At 35.1% G+C, this 26,271-nt stretch overlaps 1 protein-coding gene across 2 annotated transcripts in view; it reads right to left on the bottom strand.

Annotated features, from left to right (window-relative positions):
* LOC129243697 (probable serine/threonine-protein kinase DDB_G0282963) overlaps nt 1-26,271 on the bottom strand; it is a 282,479-nt gene that overhangs the window by 24,622 nt on the left and 231,586 nt on the right. For both annotated transcript variants that reach the window (XM_054880905.1, XM_054880904.1), the window contains exons 4-5: nt 24,715-25,522; nt 19,591-19,681 (exon numbers count right to left, since the gene is read on the bottom strand). In XM_054880905.1, the coding sequence (XP_054736880.1) occupies nt 19,591-19,681; nt 24,715-25,522 (899 nt within the window). The remainder of the gene's footprint in view (nt 1-19,590; nt 19,682-24,714; nt 25,523-26,271) is intronic.

The following is a 26,271-nucleotide window of genomic DNA, read 5'->3' as shown; positions in this document are numbered from 1 at the left end:
TGGTGGTTTACTGACTTCAAAGGTATTCATAGAGACACCCATGATGCACAACGCAGTGGACTTCCAAATGAGGCGGTACCACCAGAAAACTTCAAAAAATCCACTAAATCGTTTTGAATGATCGAAAAGTGAAGTTGCGTATGTCAGCTGACATCGTAAAGATATGAAAAGAACGAGTTGGATTTGTACAATACACAAGTCAATCATAGCCATGGCAAAACTATATGAATTGAATTGTATGCGCCAGATATGGTGCCCAGCGACTACTGGGTGTTCGCAGACCTAAAATGCTCATCGGTAAGAAATTTGGCTGGAATGCAGAGATTATCGCTGAAACTGAGTCCTATTTTGAGGCAAAAGATAAATATTTCTATAAAAGTGGCATTAAAATGTTAAAACGGTGCTGGAATGATTGCGTTGTTCCTGATATAAATTACGTTGATAGAAATTACGTTTTGGGCAAAAAAAAACATGTTTTCTTTGTTAGGCACATTACTATTCGGCCCATGTGTTATATGCAAACTGAGGCATATTAAATATTTTGTTAAAATGTATGGGTTATTGGGTGCCATTTATGGTCAAAAGTATCTGGTGTTTTTTAGGAGCTTGAAATTTTAAAATGATAATACCAAACAGAAATATTGTTGGAATGATTATTTTATTATAATTTTTTATAGATAATTTCATCGCATTTATTTTTCGAATATGATATCCGGTATATGCCCACTGCGTCGACGTGTTTCAAAGTCCATTCGATCAGTCTAATTTTGTACTACTTTTTCCAATAAATCTGAATAACAAATCTGAATGAGCCCCAATCAGCAAAAATGCTACCCAAATGCTGGTCATTTGTTTTCAATTTTTGTACGCGCTGTATTTTTTAAGCACACAAGCCAATATCCTTTCATAAAATTTTCCACGTAGTCGAGGGTCAAAGGCCTACAAATTTCGATATTTCGGCGTCTTCTTCAACATTTCGTTCTATGAACTTCATGAGCAGATTTTTATTATTTTTTTTTTTTCAAAGAAAATTTCCACAATTTGGAAGCGTTGTTCTGGCGTTAAACGATTAATGATGACTTGCCAAGCCTCACTGATCCGAAATGTCAACACAGTTTGCTGTTATCGGCTATCAAACCGCAATTATCAATATCGATAATTTTCATGCAGCTAAAAAAATACCCGATACAATTCGTTTCGAATAAGCACTTTTTCCCGGTGACTTAGTATAATTTTGAAACCTCAAATATAATCTCTACTATTTATGTTTACCATTTTTTGTTGCTTACAATAACGACAAACGAATTGAGTCATAAAATCACTTGCAAAAAATTCCTCGAACATGAGCAACCGCAAACAAAAAGCAGGCGGCTATTGCGGCATGCTGGTGGTGCCACAAACACGAGCATGTACGTATGCAAGCAATAAGCACGACACGCTAAATAAATATGTTCGACTAGCGGAGTCTATGTCAGCTGCAGATAGCCACAGATACAAAACAAGTGTGACTTGCATAATCACAATTTAAACCGATCTCTGATATCAGTTGCAATTGTGTAGCGCCAGAAAATGGAGTGAGTCGAACTCTGCTGAAGTCAACCAGTTGCAACGCGATCTCACCTAGTATTACACGAATGACTAGGAAATATGTGCATGGCATGCGATTATGAATGACTGTTCACGGCAATATGCCCTCAGTGGTTTTGCAACTACTTAGCTTAAGTTATTCTCAAAAAATTTCATAGGCGTTTACAATGAAAATTCTTCATAACGATTACGGGCAGAATCAATAAATTGGGATGGTTTTATCATTTAAGTATTCAAGTGAGCTGATAAATTCTGAGTTTTACGTTGAGTTTAACGCTTTTAATTTTCCCAACAGCCTGAGAAAAGCAGCAGCAGGGGCAGAAATCTACTGGCGTAAGTAAGAATGTATTTCTTAAAGCATTGAAGAAATTTTCTTTTCTAAAGCAAAAATAATCCACAATTGAAAAGCAACTATTTCTAACGGTTTTCTAAGACTCCGTTTTAGCTGAACTGGTGGCGCTATTAATGATGTATTTCGCAAATATAGGAATTCGTTGAACCGTTACAATTATTTTTTATTCACCTATCTCTTCCTCTCTTCGTACTCGATTTTATATAACTACAATAATATTTGCGCAAAATTTTTGCAAAAATATGAACTACTCTCTTTTTGTTTTTTTTTTTTTTACTTTTTTTTTATTGCGAACTTTACCTTAAATTAACATATTTACTTTAACGCTGAATTTCACACTTTGTATTGCGCCAAATGGGCCAGTTTGCTTTAGCAATAACAACAATAACAACCACTATTGTAACCTGTTGGTCAATCAGTGAAGCATACGCTTACTTGGCCAGTGCTTGCGGTACAAACGCCCACCAAATAACGATAGTTAAAGGGGGTTTGAATAGGTGCATACAAATATTGAAGTAAGATTTAACGTACATGAAAGTTTTTAATGATCCGTCAATGCGAAACATATGAACTATTTACGTATTTAACGAGGTGAAGTTCCTGAACGAAAAATGCTGAAATATTATTTAAAAAAATTCTGTGACTTTGGTTGCAATTTTAAGAGTTATAATGTCTTTCGCAGGAATTAGGAGTCTTTCAGCTTACATTGTGGTAAGAGGAAGACCTCCTCTGTGTTGAAAAGATCAGGTGGAGAAGGACTTAGCTTCATTTTGTGTTTCCAGCTGGCGCCGGTTTGCATGAGAAAGAAACGACTGGCGCACTTTATTAAACTAGGCCAGAATCGCTTAAGCGATTATCGCGCCAATCAAGAAGCAGAAGGTCGTGTAAAAGCCTTACACCCCCAGAAGAGTAAATCAACTTAAAGAAGTGAAACTATTTGACCTGTTGAAGTGGCGAAATTTCGTTAGAAGAGCTCAGAAACAATGTCGAACACAACATTCCCAACGTTTCGACTATACTCGTATATACATCCATGTATGTATGTATGTGTGAAAAATTGGCTTAAATGATCAGTCGCGGCAAATGTGCTATGTTTGCAGTGGTCATATGGAACAAATTTTAACCCATTATTATATATTTTATTTATAGGCCATTTCCAGCCTTAACCGCAACTTCAACTGCAGTCTACAACGCCTTTTTTCGTCCTGTTCGAGGTTCCTTTTCAAAAGGTTATATCCAATCGATAGAAAATGAAGTTTTAGGAAGCTACCTGGCAGCTCAAGTCATTACCTATAACAGAGATATGTTAATGTCACGCCCCAAAACGAAAAAGTCAGTCCAGACCCGGGTGCCCAACGGAGGGTTAACTCAGTTCTGCTAATCTAATATTATATTCACATTGCACCACAAACTCATTGGTTTGGCGTTTAGCAATATATGCTAACCTTAAGCTCGTAATTTACCATGCAAATAAGTTTCCGTTAACTCGCCTTAAACACGACTTTAATTTGATACTTATGGGAATGAAATTTTGGTATTTTAATAAATTGAACAGCATTTTGGTTAAAAGTAGCCTCATTGTCGAAGCATTTGGTTTATGCTGTAAAGTGAACACAATGTAAGAGAATATGTTATTTATGTTATGTTAACAGTGAAAGTCGTTTCAAAATGTAAACATTTTGTATAAGGCATTTTCAGGCGCAGGCAGAACGGTAACTATACCAACAAGGCAGGAGTCAATAACTTAGTTTTTTGTGATCGAATTTTGGTAGCGGAAATTATTTTTTCCTCTATTTTTTTAATAAATATATGTAAATTTTGTGTAATGAAAGGAGTAAGTATCATCGTAAATTTTTGGAAGTAACATATTCTAAAATAGACCAATATTCTCTCACATGATTTAATGATAAAAGGTTTGCTCAGTAAGTAGCTTTCTCGTTCCCTCTTGACAAATCGGCTCCCTTACTAGGTTCCTAGCTCAATACATTTTTAGTAAAAGTAGAGGAAACGTGAAATTTTTAGAAAAGACAGTTCCTTTTCAAAATGCCGTTTAAGTTAGGGCATAATAGAGTAATTGCGGCAATCCGAGATGTATATATTAATGGAGAGTTTGAAAAGCTAAAATAATAAATTATGATGTGGTGATTTTGAAAGAACTCATGTTTTCCAAAAAATAACTCAATTCCCAAAGAGTTACCACAGGGCGAATAATTGGATAGTCCTGACGAGATGGATAGCATTTCAATCTTCATTATTTATTTATTTCCAATGAGCCTACTTTCACATGAGTGGATGAAGTGTCCTGAGGAGCCTAAGCAAAACATAGTACCAGATTTCTGAGAATTGCTAAAAAATTGGAGCGAGTATTCAAAAGTGTTAAAGATACAACTATTTGGCAAGCGGGAGCTACTGGGAAAAGCTTATTGCAGGTGTAGAGCACGTGAATGCCAGAGCCGAGGACACGAAGCTTTTTCCAAAACAGGAGTGTACAAATGTAGTTAGTAATGTAAGAATAATCCTGACTTGGAAGTCAAAACTCCAGTAAAGCGAACTAAAATAGGGTATAAATATCCTCAAAGACTGTTTTTCGTCAATTAAGTGTATGATTAATCCATTTTTTCCTACTTCGCAACCTCGCAATCGATTTTAAATTTAAAAATTAATTCATAAAAAATAATTCTTGGATTAAGGGAAAAAACTGTTTGTTTAATATCAGACTTTGACATTTCCGCTAATAACTTCTACTTGCACCATATATTTAAATATACAAATAAATATGAAAAATATGTACTAACATTGTCCATAAGAAATGTTAGGTTAGCTTAAGTTAAAATGGTTGCCCAGAAAGTGGGCCCACTTGGTCGAAGAAGTTTCGTTTTTCCTTTGATAGGACGAAAGGAAAGGGGGAGAAGAGGTATTTATGGATTACGAATGGTGACTAATTTGCTGCTATATTAGCCGCTGATGATTACTGATGAAGATCATCAGATTTTCGAAAATATGTTTTTTAAACCCAGCGAACGGCTTTAAGTAAAAACATACCTTTTTTCCACCATTTTTTCCACTTTCTGCACCTTCTTAAGGGGGAAGTCTACTGTGACAAGGGAAAAAACAGGCTTATTTTCCGGATTTTATTTCTAACAAAAGTTAGTCAAAATATTCAAAATGGCCGCTGTGGCACTTCTGCAAGCGCAGGTCCGCTTTTCTATACGGTGTACACGATATCTCGAGTTCTGATAAATGAATCAGCTTAAAAATTTAATTATATATTCTCTGTAATAGTGTCTCTCGTCTGACATAGGATTTTTTTGATATCGTTATTTGTTAAATTGTTATAAACAATAGTAACATCAATTTTAGGCAAAAAAAAAAGAAAAAAATTTCAAGAATTTTTTTTTCAACGCCAAAATTTGTTATCGACATAATCCTACGTCAGACGAGAGTCAATACTATGTATATGATAACAATATTTTGTTTTTTTGTTTTAGATCACCGAAACGTAAGATTTCATGTACACCGTTTAGGCACCTAAGAAAAGCGGACCTGCGCTTGCAGAAGTGCCACAGCGGCCATTTTGAATATTTTGACTTAAAATTTTTTTTTCAAAAACTTAAATATATAATAAAGATAAGAGTTTAAATAGATTTTATGTACGAGCAATATTTTGTTAGAAATAAAATCCGGAAAATAAGCCTGTTTTTTCCCTTGTCACAGTAGACTTCCCCCTTAAATGCAATCTTTTGTAAGAGAACGTCAAAAATCTAATGTCACAGGCAAGGCAAATCTATTAAAGGTGTTATCGATAAATCAGCTGACTTGTTTTTTTTTCTTTCGTCGCGTCCATGTGGCTGTTAGCTCAGAATGAAACAAGGGAAATTAATTTTTTGTTTTCTATTTCGCCAATACTTTGCTTTGACAATCAAACGTGCAAAACATTGTTGTTGGTCTAGTGGCACCACCTTTAATGAATGCGCCTTGGTCAAAAGTGAGCAAACCTAAAATTAATGGTACAAAAAAATTTGGGTTTTCACCATTGATGTTTGGGTCTTTATGGATATAAGGAAGTGTTGCCCCATTCAATCGCTCTTGTTACATTGTACTTCTTAGCCACATTCCCTGCTACTTGATTCAGATCAAATATTTTTTCCTACAAAAGTAGTTTTTGCCCATATTTTAAGTATGTTCTAAAAAGAGGGATTGTTTAAATTAAAAAAAAAATATATATTTTTAAAAAATATATATAACTTTTAATTTTAATTTTTTTTTTTTATTTAAAAATTTCTCTTCCTTACGTGCTATTTTTAAGTTAACCCATATTTTACCACGACAAGTGATCATTTGTGATTCTCTTGATTAAGACCGCAGAGGAAAATGTTAAGATAAGACCCCAAAAGTCTCCACTGCTTTAGATTGCGCGTATGCGCTCCAATAAGAAGAATAACATAAGAATACGGACCGCTCTAGTAGCCATTTGTTGTCAGCAAACCTCAAATAAACCAGAAATCCAACAGTTTAACTTAACTCTGTTGTAGAGGAAAAGCTTGATATTTCTAAATCCTAACAAAGCTGGTAACTACAGTTAAGTGATTGGTGAAAGGATAATAAACACAAAATTGTTTGGTCCGTCTTGAAAAACCCTTTATATGTACACACATATATTCAATATTCAAAACTACGTACCACCCATAAATGGCCAAAATGAGTGTAGTGCCATAACTTGCAACCAGTGGCAGCGAAAAGTGACTGGACTACGCGTGCGCAGCTGCTTAACAGTTTCTATGCATATTTTTTTGTTTTTGTTTGTTTGCTTTCCTTTGCATTACATTTCCAGCTTTAATTGCTCCACTTTGCGGGCCGCACGGCGCAGCGTAGATACAAATAAATATAGGTATGTACCCACAATCGTATACTTTGCATGCATGTATTCATGTGTAGGTACATATACATACACCCATACAATCATAAGTATCTATAAGCAGTTAAGTAGTGGCTACAAATATTAAAGTTAGCCGGGATTAATGGTGCAACATTGGTGCCTCGCACTCAACGATTGCTACGCTCCAATAACTGCGCCACAAAAACAAAAACAAGCAAAAAACAAGTAAGGAAGGCGAAATTCGGCTCGGACCGAACATTTTATACCAGCGCAAATTTTAGTAAAATTTAATTTAGCTTGGCTGTTGAAATTTTGGAATCAAACAAGTCATAGACAATGACTATAACATTCATTACTTATAAGAATAGAGGGTGGACGGAAATTTGGTCTAAACATGTAAAAAGAGGGCGTGGTTTAATCCATTCTCAATAATAATTGTGTCGGATCTAAATGAGGTCGCGAGCAATATGAGAACTATGTTTGGACGAGATACATGAATTTACCTAAAAGTGGGCGTGGCACCGATAACGTGTTTTACTTTATTATCGATAAAATTTATATTTATATTAATTAAATGTATCGTATTTTTTTCTTGTGTTCATTATTCATACCAAACTCAAGTAATTTTGTTTCGTTTATAGAATAGAAATTAATCATTCAACTTGGTCTTTTAATAACTTTTTTACTAAAGCCGAAAAAATAGGATTGATGGAAATCTTTATTTTGACCTTTAAGCTCTCGAAGTGCTTGTCTGTTTCGTATACTACAGCTGTCCAGTTCCCAAGTGTCAAATATGTTTGACGTACACGGCCATTTGTAAAGCATAAATCTTCCGATATGGCGATTAATTTTGCGCCACCTTGTAGGAGGGATATTACGTTTTTCCCATTTTGAAAATTACAGCTACAGGTGGGCGTGGTTATCCCCCGATTTCGCTCATTTCCTAGGTGTCAATTCTGTATCGGTTCAACTATGGATGGTCTACCTATAGAAGTCATTGGTCTGAGTTGCTCTCCTGCAGAGTAGCTAAGTGCTTTGTGAAAGAACCAAACCAAACAAGAAATTAGCGACCTTTGCCCTAAAACTTAGTAGGAAAAACATGAAAGTATTGGTGGGAGCAGCGCCTGTGGTCAGCATATGGCTACCATGGGAATCAATGGCAACCCAATATGCCTATCCAGTCGCGAGAATGAAAACATTGCAAAGTATTTTCTCAGTAGCTGTCCAGCGTTTTCTAGAGTCAGACTTAAGCTGCTGGGGTGCGGTTACTGAGTATGGATAAAATTCATACTCTTCCTCTTCTGGATTTCTTAAGATTCGTCAATGAATCCAAAAGATTCGCGTAAGGTGACCTCAAACCAATTTTTCCGTCGTACCATCCATACTGTATCTATCCTGTCTCTCTATTTTTTTTTCCACTGTAATCTATCCGGGTGTAGTACAATGGTCTTTCTGGAAGTGTTTTGACTTGTCCAACCCCCAAAACTCTAATCTACTCTATGCTTTTCCATATAACCGTTATGTGAATAAAATTATGAGACCCTTGTGCGCAAGTGCGTGGGTATAAAAAATAGTAGAAAATAGCAGCAGAAACCGAAATAAAAACATAAAAAGCGGTTCTTTTACGCTATCGACTCACTTGCCAACTTAACAAATGCATAACTGATATTTTTTAATTAATCACAGTTGTGAGGGAAGCAAAAGCGGCAGAGCACGTAGCCAAGTGTTTGGTGCTAACTTCCTGCTTGAGCGCCATCCGGATCTACTAATAATTTTTTATGAAAAAAAAAAATGATTTTCTTAAGGAATTTCCAGCACATAATATTTATTTAATAATTAGATCTCATGCGCTCAGTAAAATCATTAAAAAATGCTGGTATGATATATATACATACATACGTATGTACATATGTAAGCAATGTATGCACACTTCTACCTGCCGCAAACATTTATGACGGAAAATTTTATTAGCCTTCAATAAAGTTCGTCATTAAGGATGGCACAAAAAAAGTCCGTTGTCGGTCACTCTTTCTCGCCGCAAACAGCTGTGTTGTAGCGGCTAGCTGTTGCATGCAACTGCAGTGAATGACGTAGGAGATCTTACTATCACGTCTTCCTCTTATTTTTCTTCTTCTTCTTTTTTGTCTCGCCACATTTACGCCGAATTGGGTCAACTCTGTTGTAACGACGTTGCAATCGCTTTCCCACACAAACGCATTGAGGAGTTTATGACTATGCAGCTGGTTGAGGTTATGGAGACATAAACAACGGCAATATCCTGTTTATGGAATTTATTAGCAGACTGGCTGGTGGCTACAAATGGCTGCAGGAGGGTGATAAAATTGAAATAACGGTGAAAGAGTTGAGGTTTTAGAATTCCTGTCTTTAATTGCTGTTGCCACTATTACAATAAAAAGAAAAACTATAATCCAAGTTGAAAATAAATTACAATATTTGCAAGTTCCTTTCATTAGAACATAAAAAAGAAGAACAAATTCTTATCGAGAAAGCTTAAATATATTACTAAATATTTTTTTTATCAAATACAATTCTTATAAAGGCATCGCATTTGGACAAGTTTTGACTAGCTTCTCATTTATTTCAATACAATTATTATTATAAAATAAAATGAAAGTTAGTTCTACAACAAAGACCATAATAATTCAAGTTTGAAACTTTGAACAAGATTTATAAAGGTCCGAGAAATTTTCCCCAAAATTTAAAAATTTTTAATCAACATTTTTTTTTAAAGAAATTTGTCTACGCAGTGTTAGTTTGAAGTCGCTCCAATTTTTGTTGATTTTTGATAATTTTTGATAAGTTTTTCCCCTGCCGATGCTTCGCATTTTCTCCATATAACGAATAGACGACTTTTCTCATTATATGGAAAAAATGCGAAATATCGTTAGGGAAGAAAATTATAATAAATATTTACTTTCATTCTTAATAGAATAATGCCCAGAATGCCATCTTACAGATTCCGAGGTCTATAGATTAGGTTAGGTTATTATTTAGGTTAGGCATTAAAGTTTCTAAATTTGCCATATTTTTTGTTAATTTTGAATTAATGTGCTGAAAAGGTGCAAAATTTATATAAACTTCAAAATATTTTACTTTTAAATTCACTTCATTTTCCACCAAAAAACTCACTATTCACTTAACTCCAAAAAAAGATGCACTGTTTTAATCAAAATGTTTAAAAGAAATTCGAATTGAATTTTAATATGGCTAAGCTGAACTTCAAAATCACTTAAAATTCTCGTTAACGATGTTTCGCGATTTCTCCAAATTGAAAAAAAAATGTCGTGCGTTTATTTTATGGAGAAAATGCAAAGTATCGTCAGGGAGGAAAATTACCACGAATATTTTCTTGCTTTCTTGATGGAATGATGCCCAGAATGCCACCTTACAGACTTCGAGGTTGATAATAAAGGTGTGCATTAAAGTCCTTTTCTAATTTGCCATATTTTTTCGTTAATTTTACATTAACGTGTTTAAAAAGGTGGAAAATGTATATAAACCTTAAAATCATTGCTTAGGGAACAGCATCAAGGAATTCTCTTAATTTCCCCCCAAAAAACTCTATTCATTTCACTCAAAAAAAAGCTGCACTGTTGTCCGGTTCATTGGTACTATTACTAACTCAAATAAGCCTAGAATTCCGTAGCGTTAACAGATACTACTCTAAATTGCTGAAAGCCATTTTAGTCCAAAAAACAAAAAGGAATATGACACCCTTCTGACAAATACGAGATATGTATGTATGTAGCTTTATTAAAATTTCTATTTGAAACTTCAAACCTAGATGTACTATCTATTTGGAAAAATATTTGTTTAGGTTTACTGACATTGTAAATATTATCTGGGTGTCAGGCGTAGTTCTGTGAAAGGTCAGTTTGTGCCGAAGCAACTCTTGATTTTTGCACCGCGATATAAATATAAGAGTTTCAACACCAGTTATTAGGCAAAATCGAACTTGCGAGATATGCCTATACGAGTAAATAACGAGCCTGACTCTGTAATATTTTATTTCAAAATATTTGCTTAGCAGATATTCTCCTTTATTTTCCTTATCCCCTCAGGGCTCTATGCGAATATTTCATTGTATTTCTTTCTTTGCTCGAAACAGTGCTGAAAGTCTTTTCCTGCAAATTGACAAAAAAAACAACAGATTTCAGTTGTGTCAAGTCTAATTTGCTTTACAAAAGCTAGATGTATTGCACTTGAAAGAGAAGGTTTACTTCTTCTATAGCAGCGTCAGTTTCATGACTTAAAACCGCACCTCGTGAATCATGCACAGTTTCTGTATAATGATACCCTTTGTGAATAAAATTGCTGATCGAATGAATTTTTGAACCTAATTATACGAAAATTTTTAGAAAGTAGCACGACAAAAATTTATAGAAGTTTTTAAATAGAGCAGCGGACTTCAATCGTATTCAGCGAGCATACTCTCATGCCGATATTTACAATTTTTATATGGAATATGTGAAAGCATGTAATTGGAAATAGAAATATTATTATATAAGTTTTAAAGTTGCTCTTAATTTATTCATTTATGGAAACCTCAGAAATGATGACTGTATTGGAACTTAGAACTAGAAAACCAGCCATTTGGTTATTTAAAATAACTTTAATCTTCTAAATTAATATATTTATATATTTCTCTTCGCATTTACTTATTTTGAATTCAAATTTGGGGTATCATGGCATTGGCTTCTTTCAACAAATCCATTTAGGTTAGGTTAGGTTTCTGTGGCAGCTGATTTAGAATTACCAACTCACTTAGACAATGTTGGTCCGTTGTGGTACCACTGTGTAACACGGAAATCTTACTGTTCATTTTTTCATGAAACCAATTAGCGTCTCTTAGGACCTATTCTCTAGAATAGGTTTTATCCCAACACCGAATAGCTTTGTAAGAGAGTCAAAATAGTATTTTCCTAACAACCTTGCTCTACTCCTAGCTAAGGCTGGACAATTACAGAGGAAGCGTTCTACTGTTTCTTCCTCTTCCTCGTCTCTACAACTTCTCCAGTATTCATGCGAAAATACTCCTAGCCTAGAAGAGTGCCTACCTAACAGCCATGTGATCGATGACACAACCTACGACCTTCAAGATGTTCTCTCTTGAGAGGTTGAGCAATTCCTTATCTATATGCGGCCAAATTAGCCTGGTTGTAGCGCAAGTATTTTCTTCTCTCCATAACCTATTGGCCTCCTGGAGAATATTATTTGTTATTCTTAATTTGCAAGTTTTCACTTTATTCAGTTGCTTATTAAGGGGCATATTTCGAAAAAACGCGCCCTAATTTTCTCGCTTTGGGTCGAATGAAAAACCATCAAGCGACTCCAGAAATCTTTCAATTTCGAAGCCATTAAAATTTTTTAGAAATGTTGGTAGTAACGAGTAAGTCATATAAAATATTATTTTACTGAATGAATAAAAAGTTTCCTATTTTCATTTTTAAAACCTTATAGATCCACCCTCGTATAGAGAAACTCACACTTTTACACAGATATACAAGTGGTGCAAAATTAATCATCTTATCGGAAAATCTATAATTTTTGCAACTGGTCAGTTATATTTGGCATTTGTGAACTAGACAGCTGCTGTATACAAACAGACAAGCAATAGAGTGCTTAAGGAGAAATCCATCATTCAAAACAATTTTTTTTTATTTAGTAAAAAAAGTTCTTCGAAATCAAAATTGGATGATTAATTTTGCGCGACCTTGCACAAAGACAATTTTTGTTAAATGTTGGTTTCGATAAAATTTAAGTTTAATAAATGTTTCTGCGCACTTTAACAATGAATGCATTTTGGCAAATAATTTTTATAAATTCATAAAAATGAAAAAATAAACCATGCAAAATTCAAATGATTTTTTGTTCCTTATAAACACTTTCATTGCATCAAATTACGATGGCTATAACACAAATTGAAGTGCAAAAATACTTATGATTTCCCAAAGCACTGCATCAAATTGCCACAATCCGCTTCTTTTTATTTGCATACAAAAAAGTAGCTGCTTCTTCAATTGTTTACGCTTTTCTTTAACACTTGGACGTAACGTCACGCTTCATACGCGTACCCGTAAAACGTCGACTTACTAACACAGCATACATACATACATAAGTATGTGTATCAGTTGCTTTCGATCAACAAATGATTTTCTTTTTTCCAATTTAAATGACACTTTTACGATTTGCAATCGACGAAACCGTTCAGAATTGCCGCCACCACTTCGCTTCGCTTTAACGAAAAGCTATCAAATTTTCCATCAAAATAAGCGGATTAACTATTCAAGTAAATATATTCGTTTCTCGGTCACTGGTGCGCAACAGAAAGGGGAGATTTCTTTCCAGAGATTATTGCAAAATTCTTGACACTACGAAAAATTTGCGCCTGTCGGTTAGCTACTAAATCGGTTGTATTGTTGCACACTTTCGAGCGTCTGCCAACGAACTGATTTAATAGAAAAGTGAGCTGGAGTTCAATAGCATAGAAGGAAATGCGATTTATTTGCTAACCAGATTGCAAATATCTTAAAGCAGAGAAAGAGAAGTGGAAAAAGTTGCAGCAACACCATCTAGTAACTATGGTTTTGCTAAGAAGTCTTTAGCAAAACTGCCACCCACCACGCCCCTAAACTCCTGCATCGTTCCTGCGCCAGTGCAACTTTTTATATGTGGCGGCAAACGGCAAGTTACCAGTTGCAAGTTGCAGCTGCAGACAACTGAGGCAGTCATGGCTGTCGGCAACTTGTTGGCCAGTTGGTCAGTCTAATCTAATAAGAAGTCTCTATGACGGCCACTAGGTAGCGTTCGCTTGCTCAAGTTGCTTTATCGATGAGTCCAGTTTGGCCGGCATGAGTGGCTTTTGTTGCTTGTTTTTTTTTTTTAGTTGCTTTTGGTTTTGCTGCCAGCATTGCTACGGTTTTCATTTACAAGCACTCAAGCGGCCAAGCGTGCCACAGCTCGGTCCACGCGGTCGCTGCTGCAGATCGTAAAGCATTTTTGTAAAACAGCATTTCAACTTCTTCTACAATTTCTGCAGTTTTAGATTTCACAAAGGCACTGCTTTTGTCATTGAATTGGCATGCGGTGGAGGAGTGGAGTGGAAAAATCGGTAGCTTCGCTTGATGTGCATTTTTGTTGTTCTAAGTCTTATCATTGCGGCGCGTGCAGCCTGTTTGACAACTATTTTGGTATGTTTGTTTTTGGTCAAGGCTTTTTTGCCTCCCATTAGCTGAGGTCATTAGGGTTTGCTAAATATTAAATGCAAGAGGAATTGGATGGGTGTGAGGCCTATCAGATATTTTATTACAAAATATTGTTTGTAAATATTTATCTTAAAAAGCTTTGGTTTGACTACTCTAATTGGTCAATTATGATGCAGAGCTTTTCAGGTCGACTTATGCCAAAAGCAACAAACGGCATAAAATATCAAAATGAGTAGTTTAGCTTTATAAGCCACAGGCAACCCTCAGAAAGTTCCAAAATACTTCATTTGTATGGGTTAGCGGCACAATTCACTTGTCAATTAAATATCCAGGGTTACAGAATGTGTCACCTCATCAATTGACGGCAGAAATCGTGCAACTTAACCTAGTTGAGAATCGTTTTAAAATAATTAAAAAATCGCTAAGAAAATAGTGGATACTCGCTTGGGGAAACACAAAATTTTGGAAAATTTCCGTCGTTGAGATGACCCAATATTGCTTGGAATAAAAGAATTAAAAATTTTAGTCAACTAATTCGCTACAAAATGTAAATGTTCCAGAGCACGTTCGTCTCGGTCGGTGAATTCAAAATATCACTACAGGGCGGAAACTCATTTATCCTTCAAGGCTCAGATTTGTCAAATTGAACCTTGTATAATTTCCATGCAAAATATGTGTTCAATTTGATTTTAGGAAATAAGCTCAGACTTCGAAGACCCTGCACTTTAACGGGGGAAAGATCGTAGTACAAAAAGGGAGGTAATTTCACGGAAATCTGGTGGTAATGATTCCTTTGGGAATGATATTACTTTCAATTACAAATTGTAAAGAATTGAAATTAGTATTCGATTCCTTTACTCCGCAGCAAAATAATTGATTACTTTCTGAAACTCCTTAGAAGTAATTTTAAAAGTAATTATTTTCATCTCCATTTCAAGGTATTGTGTTTTTATAATTGACATTAATTATGCTCTAGCAATGTAGTTTTTCTTCCAAGTAATTTGAAAGAAAGTAAGAATGTAATAAACTTTCTTCAACTTCATTGAATGGAATGGTAGTTTCTTGTTCCAATTCCATTTACGATTCTTTCAAGTAATTTAAAAAGTAATCGAAAGACATTTTTCACACAATTTTGAAGTTGTCATAGTACCAGCGAAAGTATAATGGCTACATGACTGCTAGCCTCATTAAGTGGAACTTGGATCTTGGACGATTTCTTTACATTTCGGCAATCCATATGCAGGCGTTGGTATTGAAATGTGCGCAACTTAACCCGTTAGTGCAAAAACTATGTAGACTGAATTAAACTGAAGTGAATGAAATCCGAAAAGCCAAGGAACATTTACTTTTACTCAAATTACTTATTCAATGTCATTTCGAACTAACTATTAAAATACTAAGTCGTCGTATTAGACTCGCATTTACTGTTACCTATTTATACAAAAATGAAAGAAAATAAGTCAGTCACCAACACCAATTTAAGCTATTCGTGAGTCACAATGAGTTGCATATTTACTGGTATTTCAAAAGCGACAACTTAAATAACAAATTTATTAAAGAAAATATATTCAAATTATAATAGATTCATTGAAAATACTAAAATGTCATTTGCTGTCTATTGAAACACAAATGCATGCATACTTTTTTATAAAAAATTCAAGGGCAGATATTGAATATTAACAATTCAAGGTAAAGCAGAGGGACAGCGACAAAAAAATTTTAATTAATTCAGTGACCTAAATTATTTTATGCAATTTTTGAGACTCCACATATTAACTTAAACAATTTTCGAGTAAAAGAAACATTTTCGCACTAAAAGAAACAACTGACACAAAACCCTGAAGGCGCCAGAAGATTACAACCTGGAAAACAATGAACTAAAAAAGCATTTGAGAGCATCTGAGCAACTAAGAGATGTCAAAACGTACAAAAATTCAATCAATCATATTTAAATTACGGTTGAAAACGCCAAAGGGAAAGCTGACAATCGCAGGATTAGATAGGAAATTCTCACAAGAAGGTCAAATGTCAATGGGCAGATGAAAGTTGATTGGAGCAATAGCGATAACAGTGACAAGGGTTGTTGCGAAAAGTAAGAGAAGAAGAGAAAAGAAAATATTTACAATTCTAGCAGTCAGCGCCGCACTCACTCATCTACATGCCGCGCCTTATTCGAATCTGCTGCTGATGCTCCTGCTAAATTGCTGATGTCAGCTGCAGCCAACCTCAAGCACCCACTTACCAACCCACCAGCCAGTCAGCCAAACAATCAATGCAATCAATCTCGTGATGTGATTACCTCCATTCGCCTTCCGCAACAGCAGCAGCAGCATCAGGAATATTCTCTAACGCTTGCTGCAATTTGCAATGGCCGTTGGAAATTTATCGCGCAACAACATTAATAAATTAAATTTGATTAAAATCAATTTAAATTGATTGCATCAACAGCACCAACAACGACAAATGCCATAACAAAGTCAACAATATTGCACAACAACAAATAGAGCAGCGTTATAAAAGAATATAATGGAATTATAAGATCCACAATGTGGATTTCAATCTCTTGAACTTATTTCTGACCTGCTTGCATCGTACACAGCATTAAAAAGATTATAAGCGTGAGCACACACATACATACAAATATATTATATGTATTTTTCTATACAATGCGCTGATTAAATTAAAGTGAAGGTGCCAGCTCGGTTTGACCGCTCTTCCGCATGCCCTGCTTTCATCTCACTATTACTCACAGTTCCCTGCTTTTTTTTCTTTTTCCATTGATATGCTTTTTATCTACATCCAACTTTGTTGTCATTGTTTGCGGTAGTCGCCCACTGTTGTTTATACTCGCACGTATTGATGAAATACGATTTGTGAGCTCAAGTGATACGATGATGCGATGTGATATCGTGTTGATATCAAAGTGATGGAATACAGTCACAAGCAATTAGTAATGTATTTGCTTTTATTGTTAGCGCGGTAGAATATTTTGTTGTTTTTTTTGCTTTTTGCGAAAACAAAATGTATATTTTCAGTAATGCAGTTTTTTGCTTTGCTGTCTAAATTCACTGTAGTGGGCGCAAAACCACTTCGTTTCGTGTCAAGCCAAGTGTATTGAGGGAATGACGTAATGTGTATATAAATTACAAGTCCCCTCTATTATTTTTGTTAGAATCCGGTACGGTGTGAGCATATTTTTTTCTGCGCTATATGTTTTCTGGCTTTCTGCTGTAAAATTTGTTTATTTTGTAATATTTTTTTATCTAAATTCATGGAAACGAAGGTGCACTAGCCTGGTTTGCTGTTGATCTCCCTCGCAATTTGCGGTTTATTTCATATACGCGCAGAAAATTTAATTATGAAATTCTAGCATAAATTTTCGTAAAATGTTTCTGTGAGAATTTGCGAGTGATCGATTGTACAGGTCCGCATAAATTTTGAATCAATAACCAAACTATACTTTTCTGGGTGTTCTTGACTTTCAGAATACAAATCTGATCGAAATAGCCAAAGGTCCTCAGATTTTACAAAATATAAGATTTTCGGTTTGAGGTTATGTAATATCTTTTATATAAAACTACAGCTCCTTCTCTTCTAAACGAATGTCTTATGTGTAAAAATATCTCAATTTGCATTTAATATCGTCTGCTTAATTTACGTATACATCGCGTATAGAGTAGTTCTCTCTTTACGAAATTTTATAGGATTTTACTTAACTTCCGTACATCGGCGTTTACGTCAAAGTACCAAAAAATATATATTAGTCCTAAGCTGCGAAGATCAATCAAATGTTGACGGTCTGGGCTATTCAACTATGTGAAGGAACCCGGGTGATGGTATATGATGATCCAAATAAGGGGATGAACAAGAAACTAGAGAAAGCTATACATATCAAGTTATCACTACTTCTTTTTCAATATAATCAGCTGCTGAGTTGACTTAATTTAAAAGTTTTGTTTACATTCTTCTCTTTACAATCGTCTTTCAAGTTTGCACAAACCTAAACTAATTTTGTTTTTTATTTCCGAATCTTGATATTGAATTTTGACATATTTCACGGCTCATCTAAAGTTATGTCAGGCAAAATTAATCTTAATGCTCTACTTTGACCTGCGTAATCTTATATTTGGAACAAAGAAAAGAAAGGAACAGAAAAGAGAAATAAGGGTTACTTGGAAAATACCTTAGTAGTGTTGATAATTGGGAACTAAAATGCTAGAACCTTCTGGCGATTTGGTTTCTTCCAAAAAAATTTGCCTTTTCATTGTTCTCCACTTTTTTTGTGTTCGATTCTTTAATAAGTGTAATCCCTCGAGAAAATTCTGCGCTTGATTCTAAAAAATGTCTCCCTTCTCGCATGAAAAACTTTGTCAGGGAAGTTGATTGCCCTGAAATTTAGAGTTAAGCAGTCCAACGTTAATATTAGGAAATTCGTGTGTAAGACAAAGACGGATATGCACCCGTTGTAGGCAGAAAACATGCTTTTGGACAGAGTTGAGTGCAACATTAAGCAATTTGTACATCCCGGAATGGCAATATTTTTTCTTAGAAACGAAAATATCATTACTAGTATCGCTAAAGCAGGGCAGCTTAGGAAAGATTTTGAGGTGGCTTCATAAAATGATGATGTTGGTCATTCGAAGGAGACCGATTACTTACTCTAAAGCCTCCGCTTGAAGAATCTACCGAAATTATATGTTCAGAAGATAGTTTCAGAAACGGTCCAAATTGTGAATTAATGCGAATTTATAGTAAAAACTAATTTTTTATCGAAAACATCAATATTTTTCTTTACAATATCTTAAAAATAAGGGTTATTATCGTAATTTTACATCATTTTGACTTAATAGAATTTTTGAAAATACGGAATTGCGCCCCAAAGAAATTTAGGTTATTCAGAAGAAATATTACCGAAAAGACTATTGTTAAGCACGATTTTGGACTGCTGTCCATCTAAAAGCCGCCTGCTCAAAAACATCTCGAAAAATAATATCCGCATGCTCTTTGTTCTGTAAAATACCACCTCCAGAGTGCATTGGTTTTTATAAGTTTATCAGTCATAACATTCAGATCCTTGTATCCATAAATAATTTCATTGAAAGCGCAATTTAGACCCCCAGCCCTCAATAATCAATAGTGCGAATGGGTCAATGGGACGCTGCTGTAAACTCTAACTACAATCCTACGAAGCTTGGATACTGCCCCAAGCTTGTTATGATTGAAATGAAAGAATTCAATTCATTCATTTAATAAATCCACCTTAATTTGAATGCAATTAATTGATAATCTCGCCACTGAAAGCGTGTGACCCATCTCAAGTGATGCATGCAGTCACCACATCGGGTGGCAGCAGGACAAATGCAGGCGACAGAGCACGCCTTTTATCTTAAGATTGTAAACCTATGCTCGACGTGATGTCAAAAGCTCTGATATCGAACAAACTTAGAAGCATTTTTTACATTCACTTTTTTTTTTTAAATTTACTTTCTTTTAAAACAAACAACTTTATAATACTACAATATAATACTAATAGCATATTGAGAACTTACCTGATAATCTCTGTTAGAAAAGAGACTCGCTGATGCCGATTCCGAAAATACGCTGTCATGTGATTGAGACAGTGGATCGTGGCTGTAGTCGCTGAAAAGATATTATAAGAATTAAATTAGTACTACACATTGTAATTATTACTGTAACATACTTATTTATAACTATATAAAAATAAAAAATAAATTTTTTATTTATATATTTCATATAAATAAATAAATTATAATTATACATCGATTTTCATAAATGATGTCGACCAAAATACAAATTCCGAATCACCCCTCTTGGAACAGTGTGAATTGTAAAATAACTGTTATCTCGAATTTACAAATTGCCCATCTTTTCCGTTGTCAATGAAAGTTATTTTCCAACTTTTATTTTTTTCGTCGCCTGGTAACTGTTTTTATCCAACTTTTAAGAGAGTTAAGTGTGCAGAAATGAGTGATATGTATTTGTTGTTGTTGTAGAAGCATTAAACATTTAATATTATATAAACAAGTGATATGTATTTGTTGTTGTTGTAGAAGCATTAAACATTTAATATTATATAAACAATTTTTTGTTTAAATTTATTAATCTTGTATATTTAGATTAAGACGATTTATGTACGAAATCTTTAAATTAATATTATATTAAATAATAAAACATAATTAAAAAAAGTATATAAACATATTTACAGCATGTCGAGAATGAGTTGTGACATTGAAAATTAATTCGATTTTTCGATTAGATAGAAAAAAATAGCATTCTTTATTTATTTTTAAATTCTTGCAATGCTACCAATCAAAATCTTTGCGTGCTCTTGTTAACGCCCCTTGGTTTGTCACAAATGAAGCAATACACAAGGACTTAGATATCCCATTTGTAAAGAGTGAAATTCCAAACTATATTTTGCACGGCTGTCAAACCATGTAAATATTGCAAATAAAATATTTACACAAAAAAAAAATTCTTGCTTGTACGGATTTATATTTATTCACAGCATTTAAAGGGAATTAACAAAAAGAAACTTTAAATTCTTTGGAAAAACAACAAACAACAAACAAAAGCAACAAAAACAAATAAAACACTATTTCGACACTGTTAATAAACTATTACAAACTTGTGGTCTAGAGCTCGAAAATTTAGGGTATTTTTTTTTACAATAAAAAAATAAAAACGATATTTAAACATTTTAGGTATTTTATTTAACTTCTGTTACATATAAAAATTAAAAAAAAAAATTTATTTTAATAATTTTAAAAATGGTGCTGAAGCTGACCCTCCCGAAAAATTGGACCTGGACGGTGTTGTCCAATTTGGCTCTTCTATTTATTTGAAACACCAAAACCAAAAACATTAGTAATCAGTATGACTGTAGCTATGTCCCGCTTTAAAATTAAAAAAAAAATACAAAATGGCGCGGTTTTGAATTTGACACTCTAAAAATCGTTTCTTTTTTTAGGTTTTTAGTCCAAAAAATACGAAATAATTGAAATAATAATATGATTCTAGTACGAGCGATGGCCATTGATGTTGTGAACAACATACTAAAACTTCAGACGATTCGGTTGAACAGTTTTTCTTTTTTTTTTTTGACGACACCAGGCCGAAAAAAGTCGTTTCGAGATAAATGCGTTTAAAGTTCGAGGTAAAGAGCGAGCGGACCGCTCTCTAAGTTTTTCTTTCAATACGAGTATAGGTAATATATTTAAATATTGTTTGTCGTTAATTTAACACCAAGTAACCAACTCCTTTACTTGAAATGCACCCCCAAACCATAGCAGAAAAATTTTCCAAATTTAACCGTGAGAATTATGTTTCGATTTTATAAAGCTGGCAAATGAGGACTCCAGTCGGCCCAACGTTGTAATACAGCATTATTTTTGTCTCGTCGCAAAATATAACATCGTCGCAATAATCTTCTTGTGCGGAAGTGTGATTCAAAGCAAAATACAGACGTTTTTCTACATTTTGTGCAGACGGCAATGGTTTCTTGCGTGTTGATATCGATGAATACTTGTGATGCAGTATAGCTTGACGCACTGCTTCATGAGAAACAACAATACCACACTCCTCGTTGAACTCCTTTCTCAAGGAATTTAACGGGTTTTGATCCAATTTTCGGATCGTCAAGCGCTCTGTACGTTCAGTAATTTTAGTTGTATGCCCACCTGCATGCTTTTGCTCTAATCTACCCTCTTTATGTTGGAACGAGCTCCAGTGCTGCCAGTTTAGCAATTTAGTTGCTAGATCTGGCAACTTTTAAAAAAATTTGCAACTTTTCTTTATAAAATGCTATTAGCCACAAATCTAGCAACTTTTTATTTTTTCTTAGCAATTTTAGCAATTTTGTTATAAAAAACGCAAATTTTATATTTTTCTTCAGAGTTTTTTCATTTTTTATACCTTTTTGTCATCGATTGCACAAATTAGATGAAAGCGGTTCGCAAAGATATCGGAACATGTATTTATTTCAGTGGTTTGTTTATATGAACAACTTTATTGTGTATGGTAACTCTTTGAATTTGTTTGGTGATAGCAAAGCGATCAAAATGCCAAAAGTCTACATGCAAAATTTTCGTGATGCCTGGCTTCAAGACGAGGAGTTTAAGCAATGGATTCGCAAGGATTGCACTGATCCAACGCGAGCATATTGTGCCTACTGCAAATCCTCAATAGGCGCAAAGCTTTTTGACATTCGCCACCACGCTGCCTCAAAAAAACATGTAGCTGTGATGGGCGCATGTACCCAGAAAAATAAGTTGCATTTCGTTCCAAAGTCGACCAAAACGCAGGAGCAGGAAGCAGCACTATGTCTGCATATTGCCAAACACTCAATTTTGAATTTTAAATGTAAATTGTTTGGTTTTTTTTTTTATTTTTAAGTGTTTTCAGTAATAATTTCTACGTTTCATTAAATAAATATGTACATTTGTTGAAAATTAAGATTTTAATGGCTTAGCAATTTTTCTAGCAATTTTCAGAAAATTTTTAGCAACTTTTAGCAATTTTTCTTCAAAAATCTAGGAATTTTAGCTTGGAAGATTCTGGCAGCACTGACGAGCTCAACCTTACTAAGAGCCAAGAAAAATATTGTAGAATAAACAAACCAAATTGAAAACAACTATACTATACATCTGAATCTTTTGATTTGCATACCTATTTGTATAAATTGCTGTTTACGGCTCATGTTCGTTCTCACTACGCTCATCACTCTCAGAGTTCGCTGTTATCATTTGGGCACCTTACGACCAACTTTCGATGAATAGCATAGAAAGCGTTCAAAAAATGTTTCTTAAGCAAGCGTAACGTTTCCTACGATTTGAGCTCCGTTCCATCCTCTAATTCTCGGCTAAAGCTAATCAATTTAGGATCTCTAGAAAAGAGAAGGACAGTCCTTTCACTTTTGTGTATTTTCAGTGTTGTTAATCGCATCGCCGACTGTTCAGATTTACTTGAGGGGTTCAACTTTAATGTTCCCGAAAATGTTTGTTCTTCGCAATTTTTATGCTTTTTATAGGGAAAACTTTAAGGCTAAAGTTACGAGTAATGCACATATTGCTCGCGCACTTCGATACTATAATTCAATTCCAGACTGCTTGATTTCGCTTTATTTACATCTGATTTTGTAAAAGATTTAAATTTAGTTGATTGCTAATACTTTATAGCCAAATTTGGCTTGTTTTTTTTGACATTTTTGTCTAGTCTGTAAGGTAATTTGTACTGTAGATTATTAAAATAAATAAATAAGTATTCATGGGATTGTGTAACCTCGCTGGGTTTCTGAAAGATCACAGGTCGTGATTATCACCCTATTAGAAAATACTGTTAGAAAAATACTGTTTTCTATAATTTTGGTGTTCATGCCTGTAGATTTGAATCTACGCACCCACGAATGGTAGTCACGCACCACCCATTCAGCTACGGCGGCCGATAAATGATATATCTTCCTATAGGGTGATTCATTTTGGACGATCTCGTATACATGACATCAAAATAACATGTTTTACAGGGTCAATCTAGTAACATAATTGGATGGCAAAGCACTTGCTACTGCTGTAGTCGAGTGGGCTTGTACGCGACTAGCATTCGAGCTCGGGTTCAAAATCCACTATGGGCATGAAGCATAAAATATTATAAACGATTTTTTCTAAAAGCAATCGGCCCTCGGTAGGAAATGATAAACCTTCGATTGTATTTATGCCATGACAAAGCTATTGCGAATAAAGGTTTGGAGTGGACAAAATTATTTTTAAAAATATTTGGTCATGTATTTAAATACTTAATGCACCTCAATCAGTACGGACACATAAAACCAAAACAAAAAAAATAAATAAATAAAAACTAGTGCAAATTTAGCTGTTTTCTTATGTTTTACTTAACAAAAAATTGTGTACCCATAAAAATATCTGCCATACGGTAAGGCACGATTTATTTCATTTTGCTTTTTCCATTCATATAAGTAAGCAGATTCACGTTGTTGCTACGCATATCGTCAGACCTTACCATAAAAAAATCAATGGAAATCAATGGGATTGAAAAAGGAAAAGGAAAAAAATACACAAAGCGGACAAAAATAAATTTCTAAGAGTTGAGTCACGTGCTCCAAATCAATATGTTGCTGTTGTAAAAAGTCGAAAAGGAAATCTGCAAAAGAAGTGGCTAAACGCGACTAAGAAACAAAAACAAAGTAAACCATGCACATACAAATGTATCTGTTTGAATGGGGTTTTCAGTGAAACCGTTACGCCGGCACCGGAAATCACTTGTGCGACTTCCGAAAGCAGCAGTGACATACAGAGCGTCGAACAGGTATCGGCGATTTTGTGTGTTTTTGCCGCAAAGCGCAACACGAACGCAGGCAATGGCAATTGCAGCAACAATAACAAAGCCACCGAAACGTGTTTGCGAATATGTAAAATTGTTTGTGTTTGTATTTGTATTGGCCAACCACCAAAAAAAGCAGATTCAAAAAACAGCGGCACATTTATACGCGGCGTGCAACGAACGTGACTTGGCAATAAATTAATTAAATAAAAGTGTGCGCATATATGCGTGTGTATGAGTAAATCCTTAGGTATGTAGATGTGTGACGCACATATATATGTAAATCATATTATCGTATTTGTTTGCATATCACCTACCTGTCCACCAAGCGTCCCTCGCTGAGGCTGCGCTGACTGTCGGTCATCTCACTGCTGACGCATCCATTTGCACGGCCAGCGCTCGCACTGCCGCTGCCGCTGCCACTTGTCGTGTTATTGACGCTGGTTGTGCCGGTGGCGCTGCCACTGTCATTGCCACTACTGTCGAGCTCCTGCGACGAATCACCAACACTGCGCAACTTCTGACGCTCAGCGTAGAAGCTGCGATTCATGGCGCTTGGCAAAACGGCCACGCCCAGCGATTGCCGCACCGAGTGCGGTGGCTGAAAGAGCACACCGCCACTGCTGCCCACCTGCTGGTGCTGGTGGTGATGATACATCGACGATGTTGTTGTATACATTTCGCTGTCGTTCACTGCTTCTTCCAATTGCTGTTGTAATTGTTGTTTTGTTTGTTGATGCTTGTGTTTACCTCCTAATACCGTTGCCAATAATGCATCTCTATGCGGTGACTTCACTACGCTGCCACTACTAGCAGCACTGCCGCTACCGCCGTTACCACCACCACTAATCGAATATGACTTCGATTTGGGCAGCGATTGCGATGAGTAGGCGTCCTGCAGCTGTTGGTGGGTTAGCGGTGATGAAGGCGATGAGGCCGATACCACTGAGGATATGGAGGAGAGCGTGGCACTGCGTAGATTCTTCTCGCTTGTGCTACTGGTGGGCGGTGGTAATGTATTGGATGTGTTCACGTTCGCTGGCGTATCAGTAACGCTGGTAATGGTGCGACGACGGAAGATGCGGCGGAGATTACGCAGCGGATGGAAGCGGCGACGTTTCGGTTCTGCAATTAGAAATAAACAAACAGATGGAAATGGTTAGACTTTTTGGAAAATTGTTGCGGTATAATGAAACTGTAGTGCAACAAAAGAGAGTGGTGTGATTTTGGTTGAGCTGCTTTAGCTGACTTTTTTAGTTCCTTTTAAGAATGGCAAATAAACTGCGAATTTTAGCCGACATTTAAATTTGTATGTATATTTTAAATATTTTTAAGCAGAAAGAGGAAAATAAAATAAATGAGAAATGTCAAAGTTTCGAAAATAAATATAAAATACAAACGAACACATTAGACCGGGTCGGTTCCCACACGATAGAAAAAATTGCAAAATTGCTTAAATACAGGCTGCATACAATACTTGAGACTATGCATATATAAGTGGCTACAACTTTTCGAAACTATTATTTTTCCTTTTGCTCTTTTTCAGATAAGATATGGCGGAATACAACTTAACTCAAGAAATGAAGAGACATGCAGTTATTGTTCCTATATGTGCAAATCCCACCGATTTGGAAGTCTCTAATTTTCTTAAGTGCGCCTGTTCATTCGTTCATAAGATTCGCTGTGAATTAGAAGCATCAGGCGGTGATGCAGAATCTGTTGCAAGATGCAAACAACACGATGAACGTTCTGACACTGCACGAGAGCCTATCAAAATCAATGAGTGCCCTTGCGTAGGGCGCTTAATGTTTCTGAGGGTTCTTTTCGACGAGCTGTCCATGAAGATCTCCTATATAAATTCTACAGTTTTTGTA

This window comes from Anastrepha obliqua, chromosome 4 (genome assembly GCF_027943255.1).
Source record: "Anastrepha obliqua isolate idAnaObli1 chromosome 4, idAnaObli1_1.0, whole genome shotgun sequence".
NCBI classification, from domain to species: domain Eukaryota; kingdom Metazoa; phylum Arthropoda; class Insecta; order Diptera; family Tephritidae; genus Anastrepha; species Anastrepha obliqua.
This window is presented reverse-complemented; position numbering and strand designations above follow the sequence as displayed.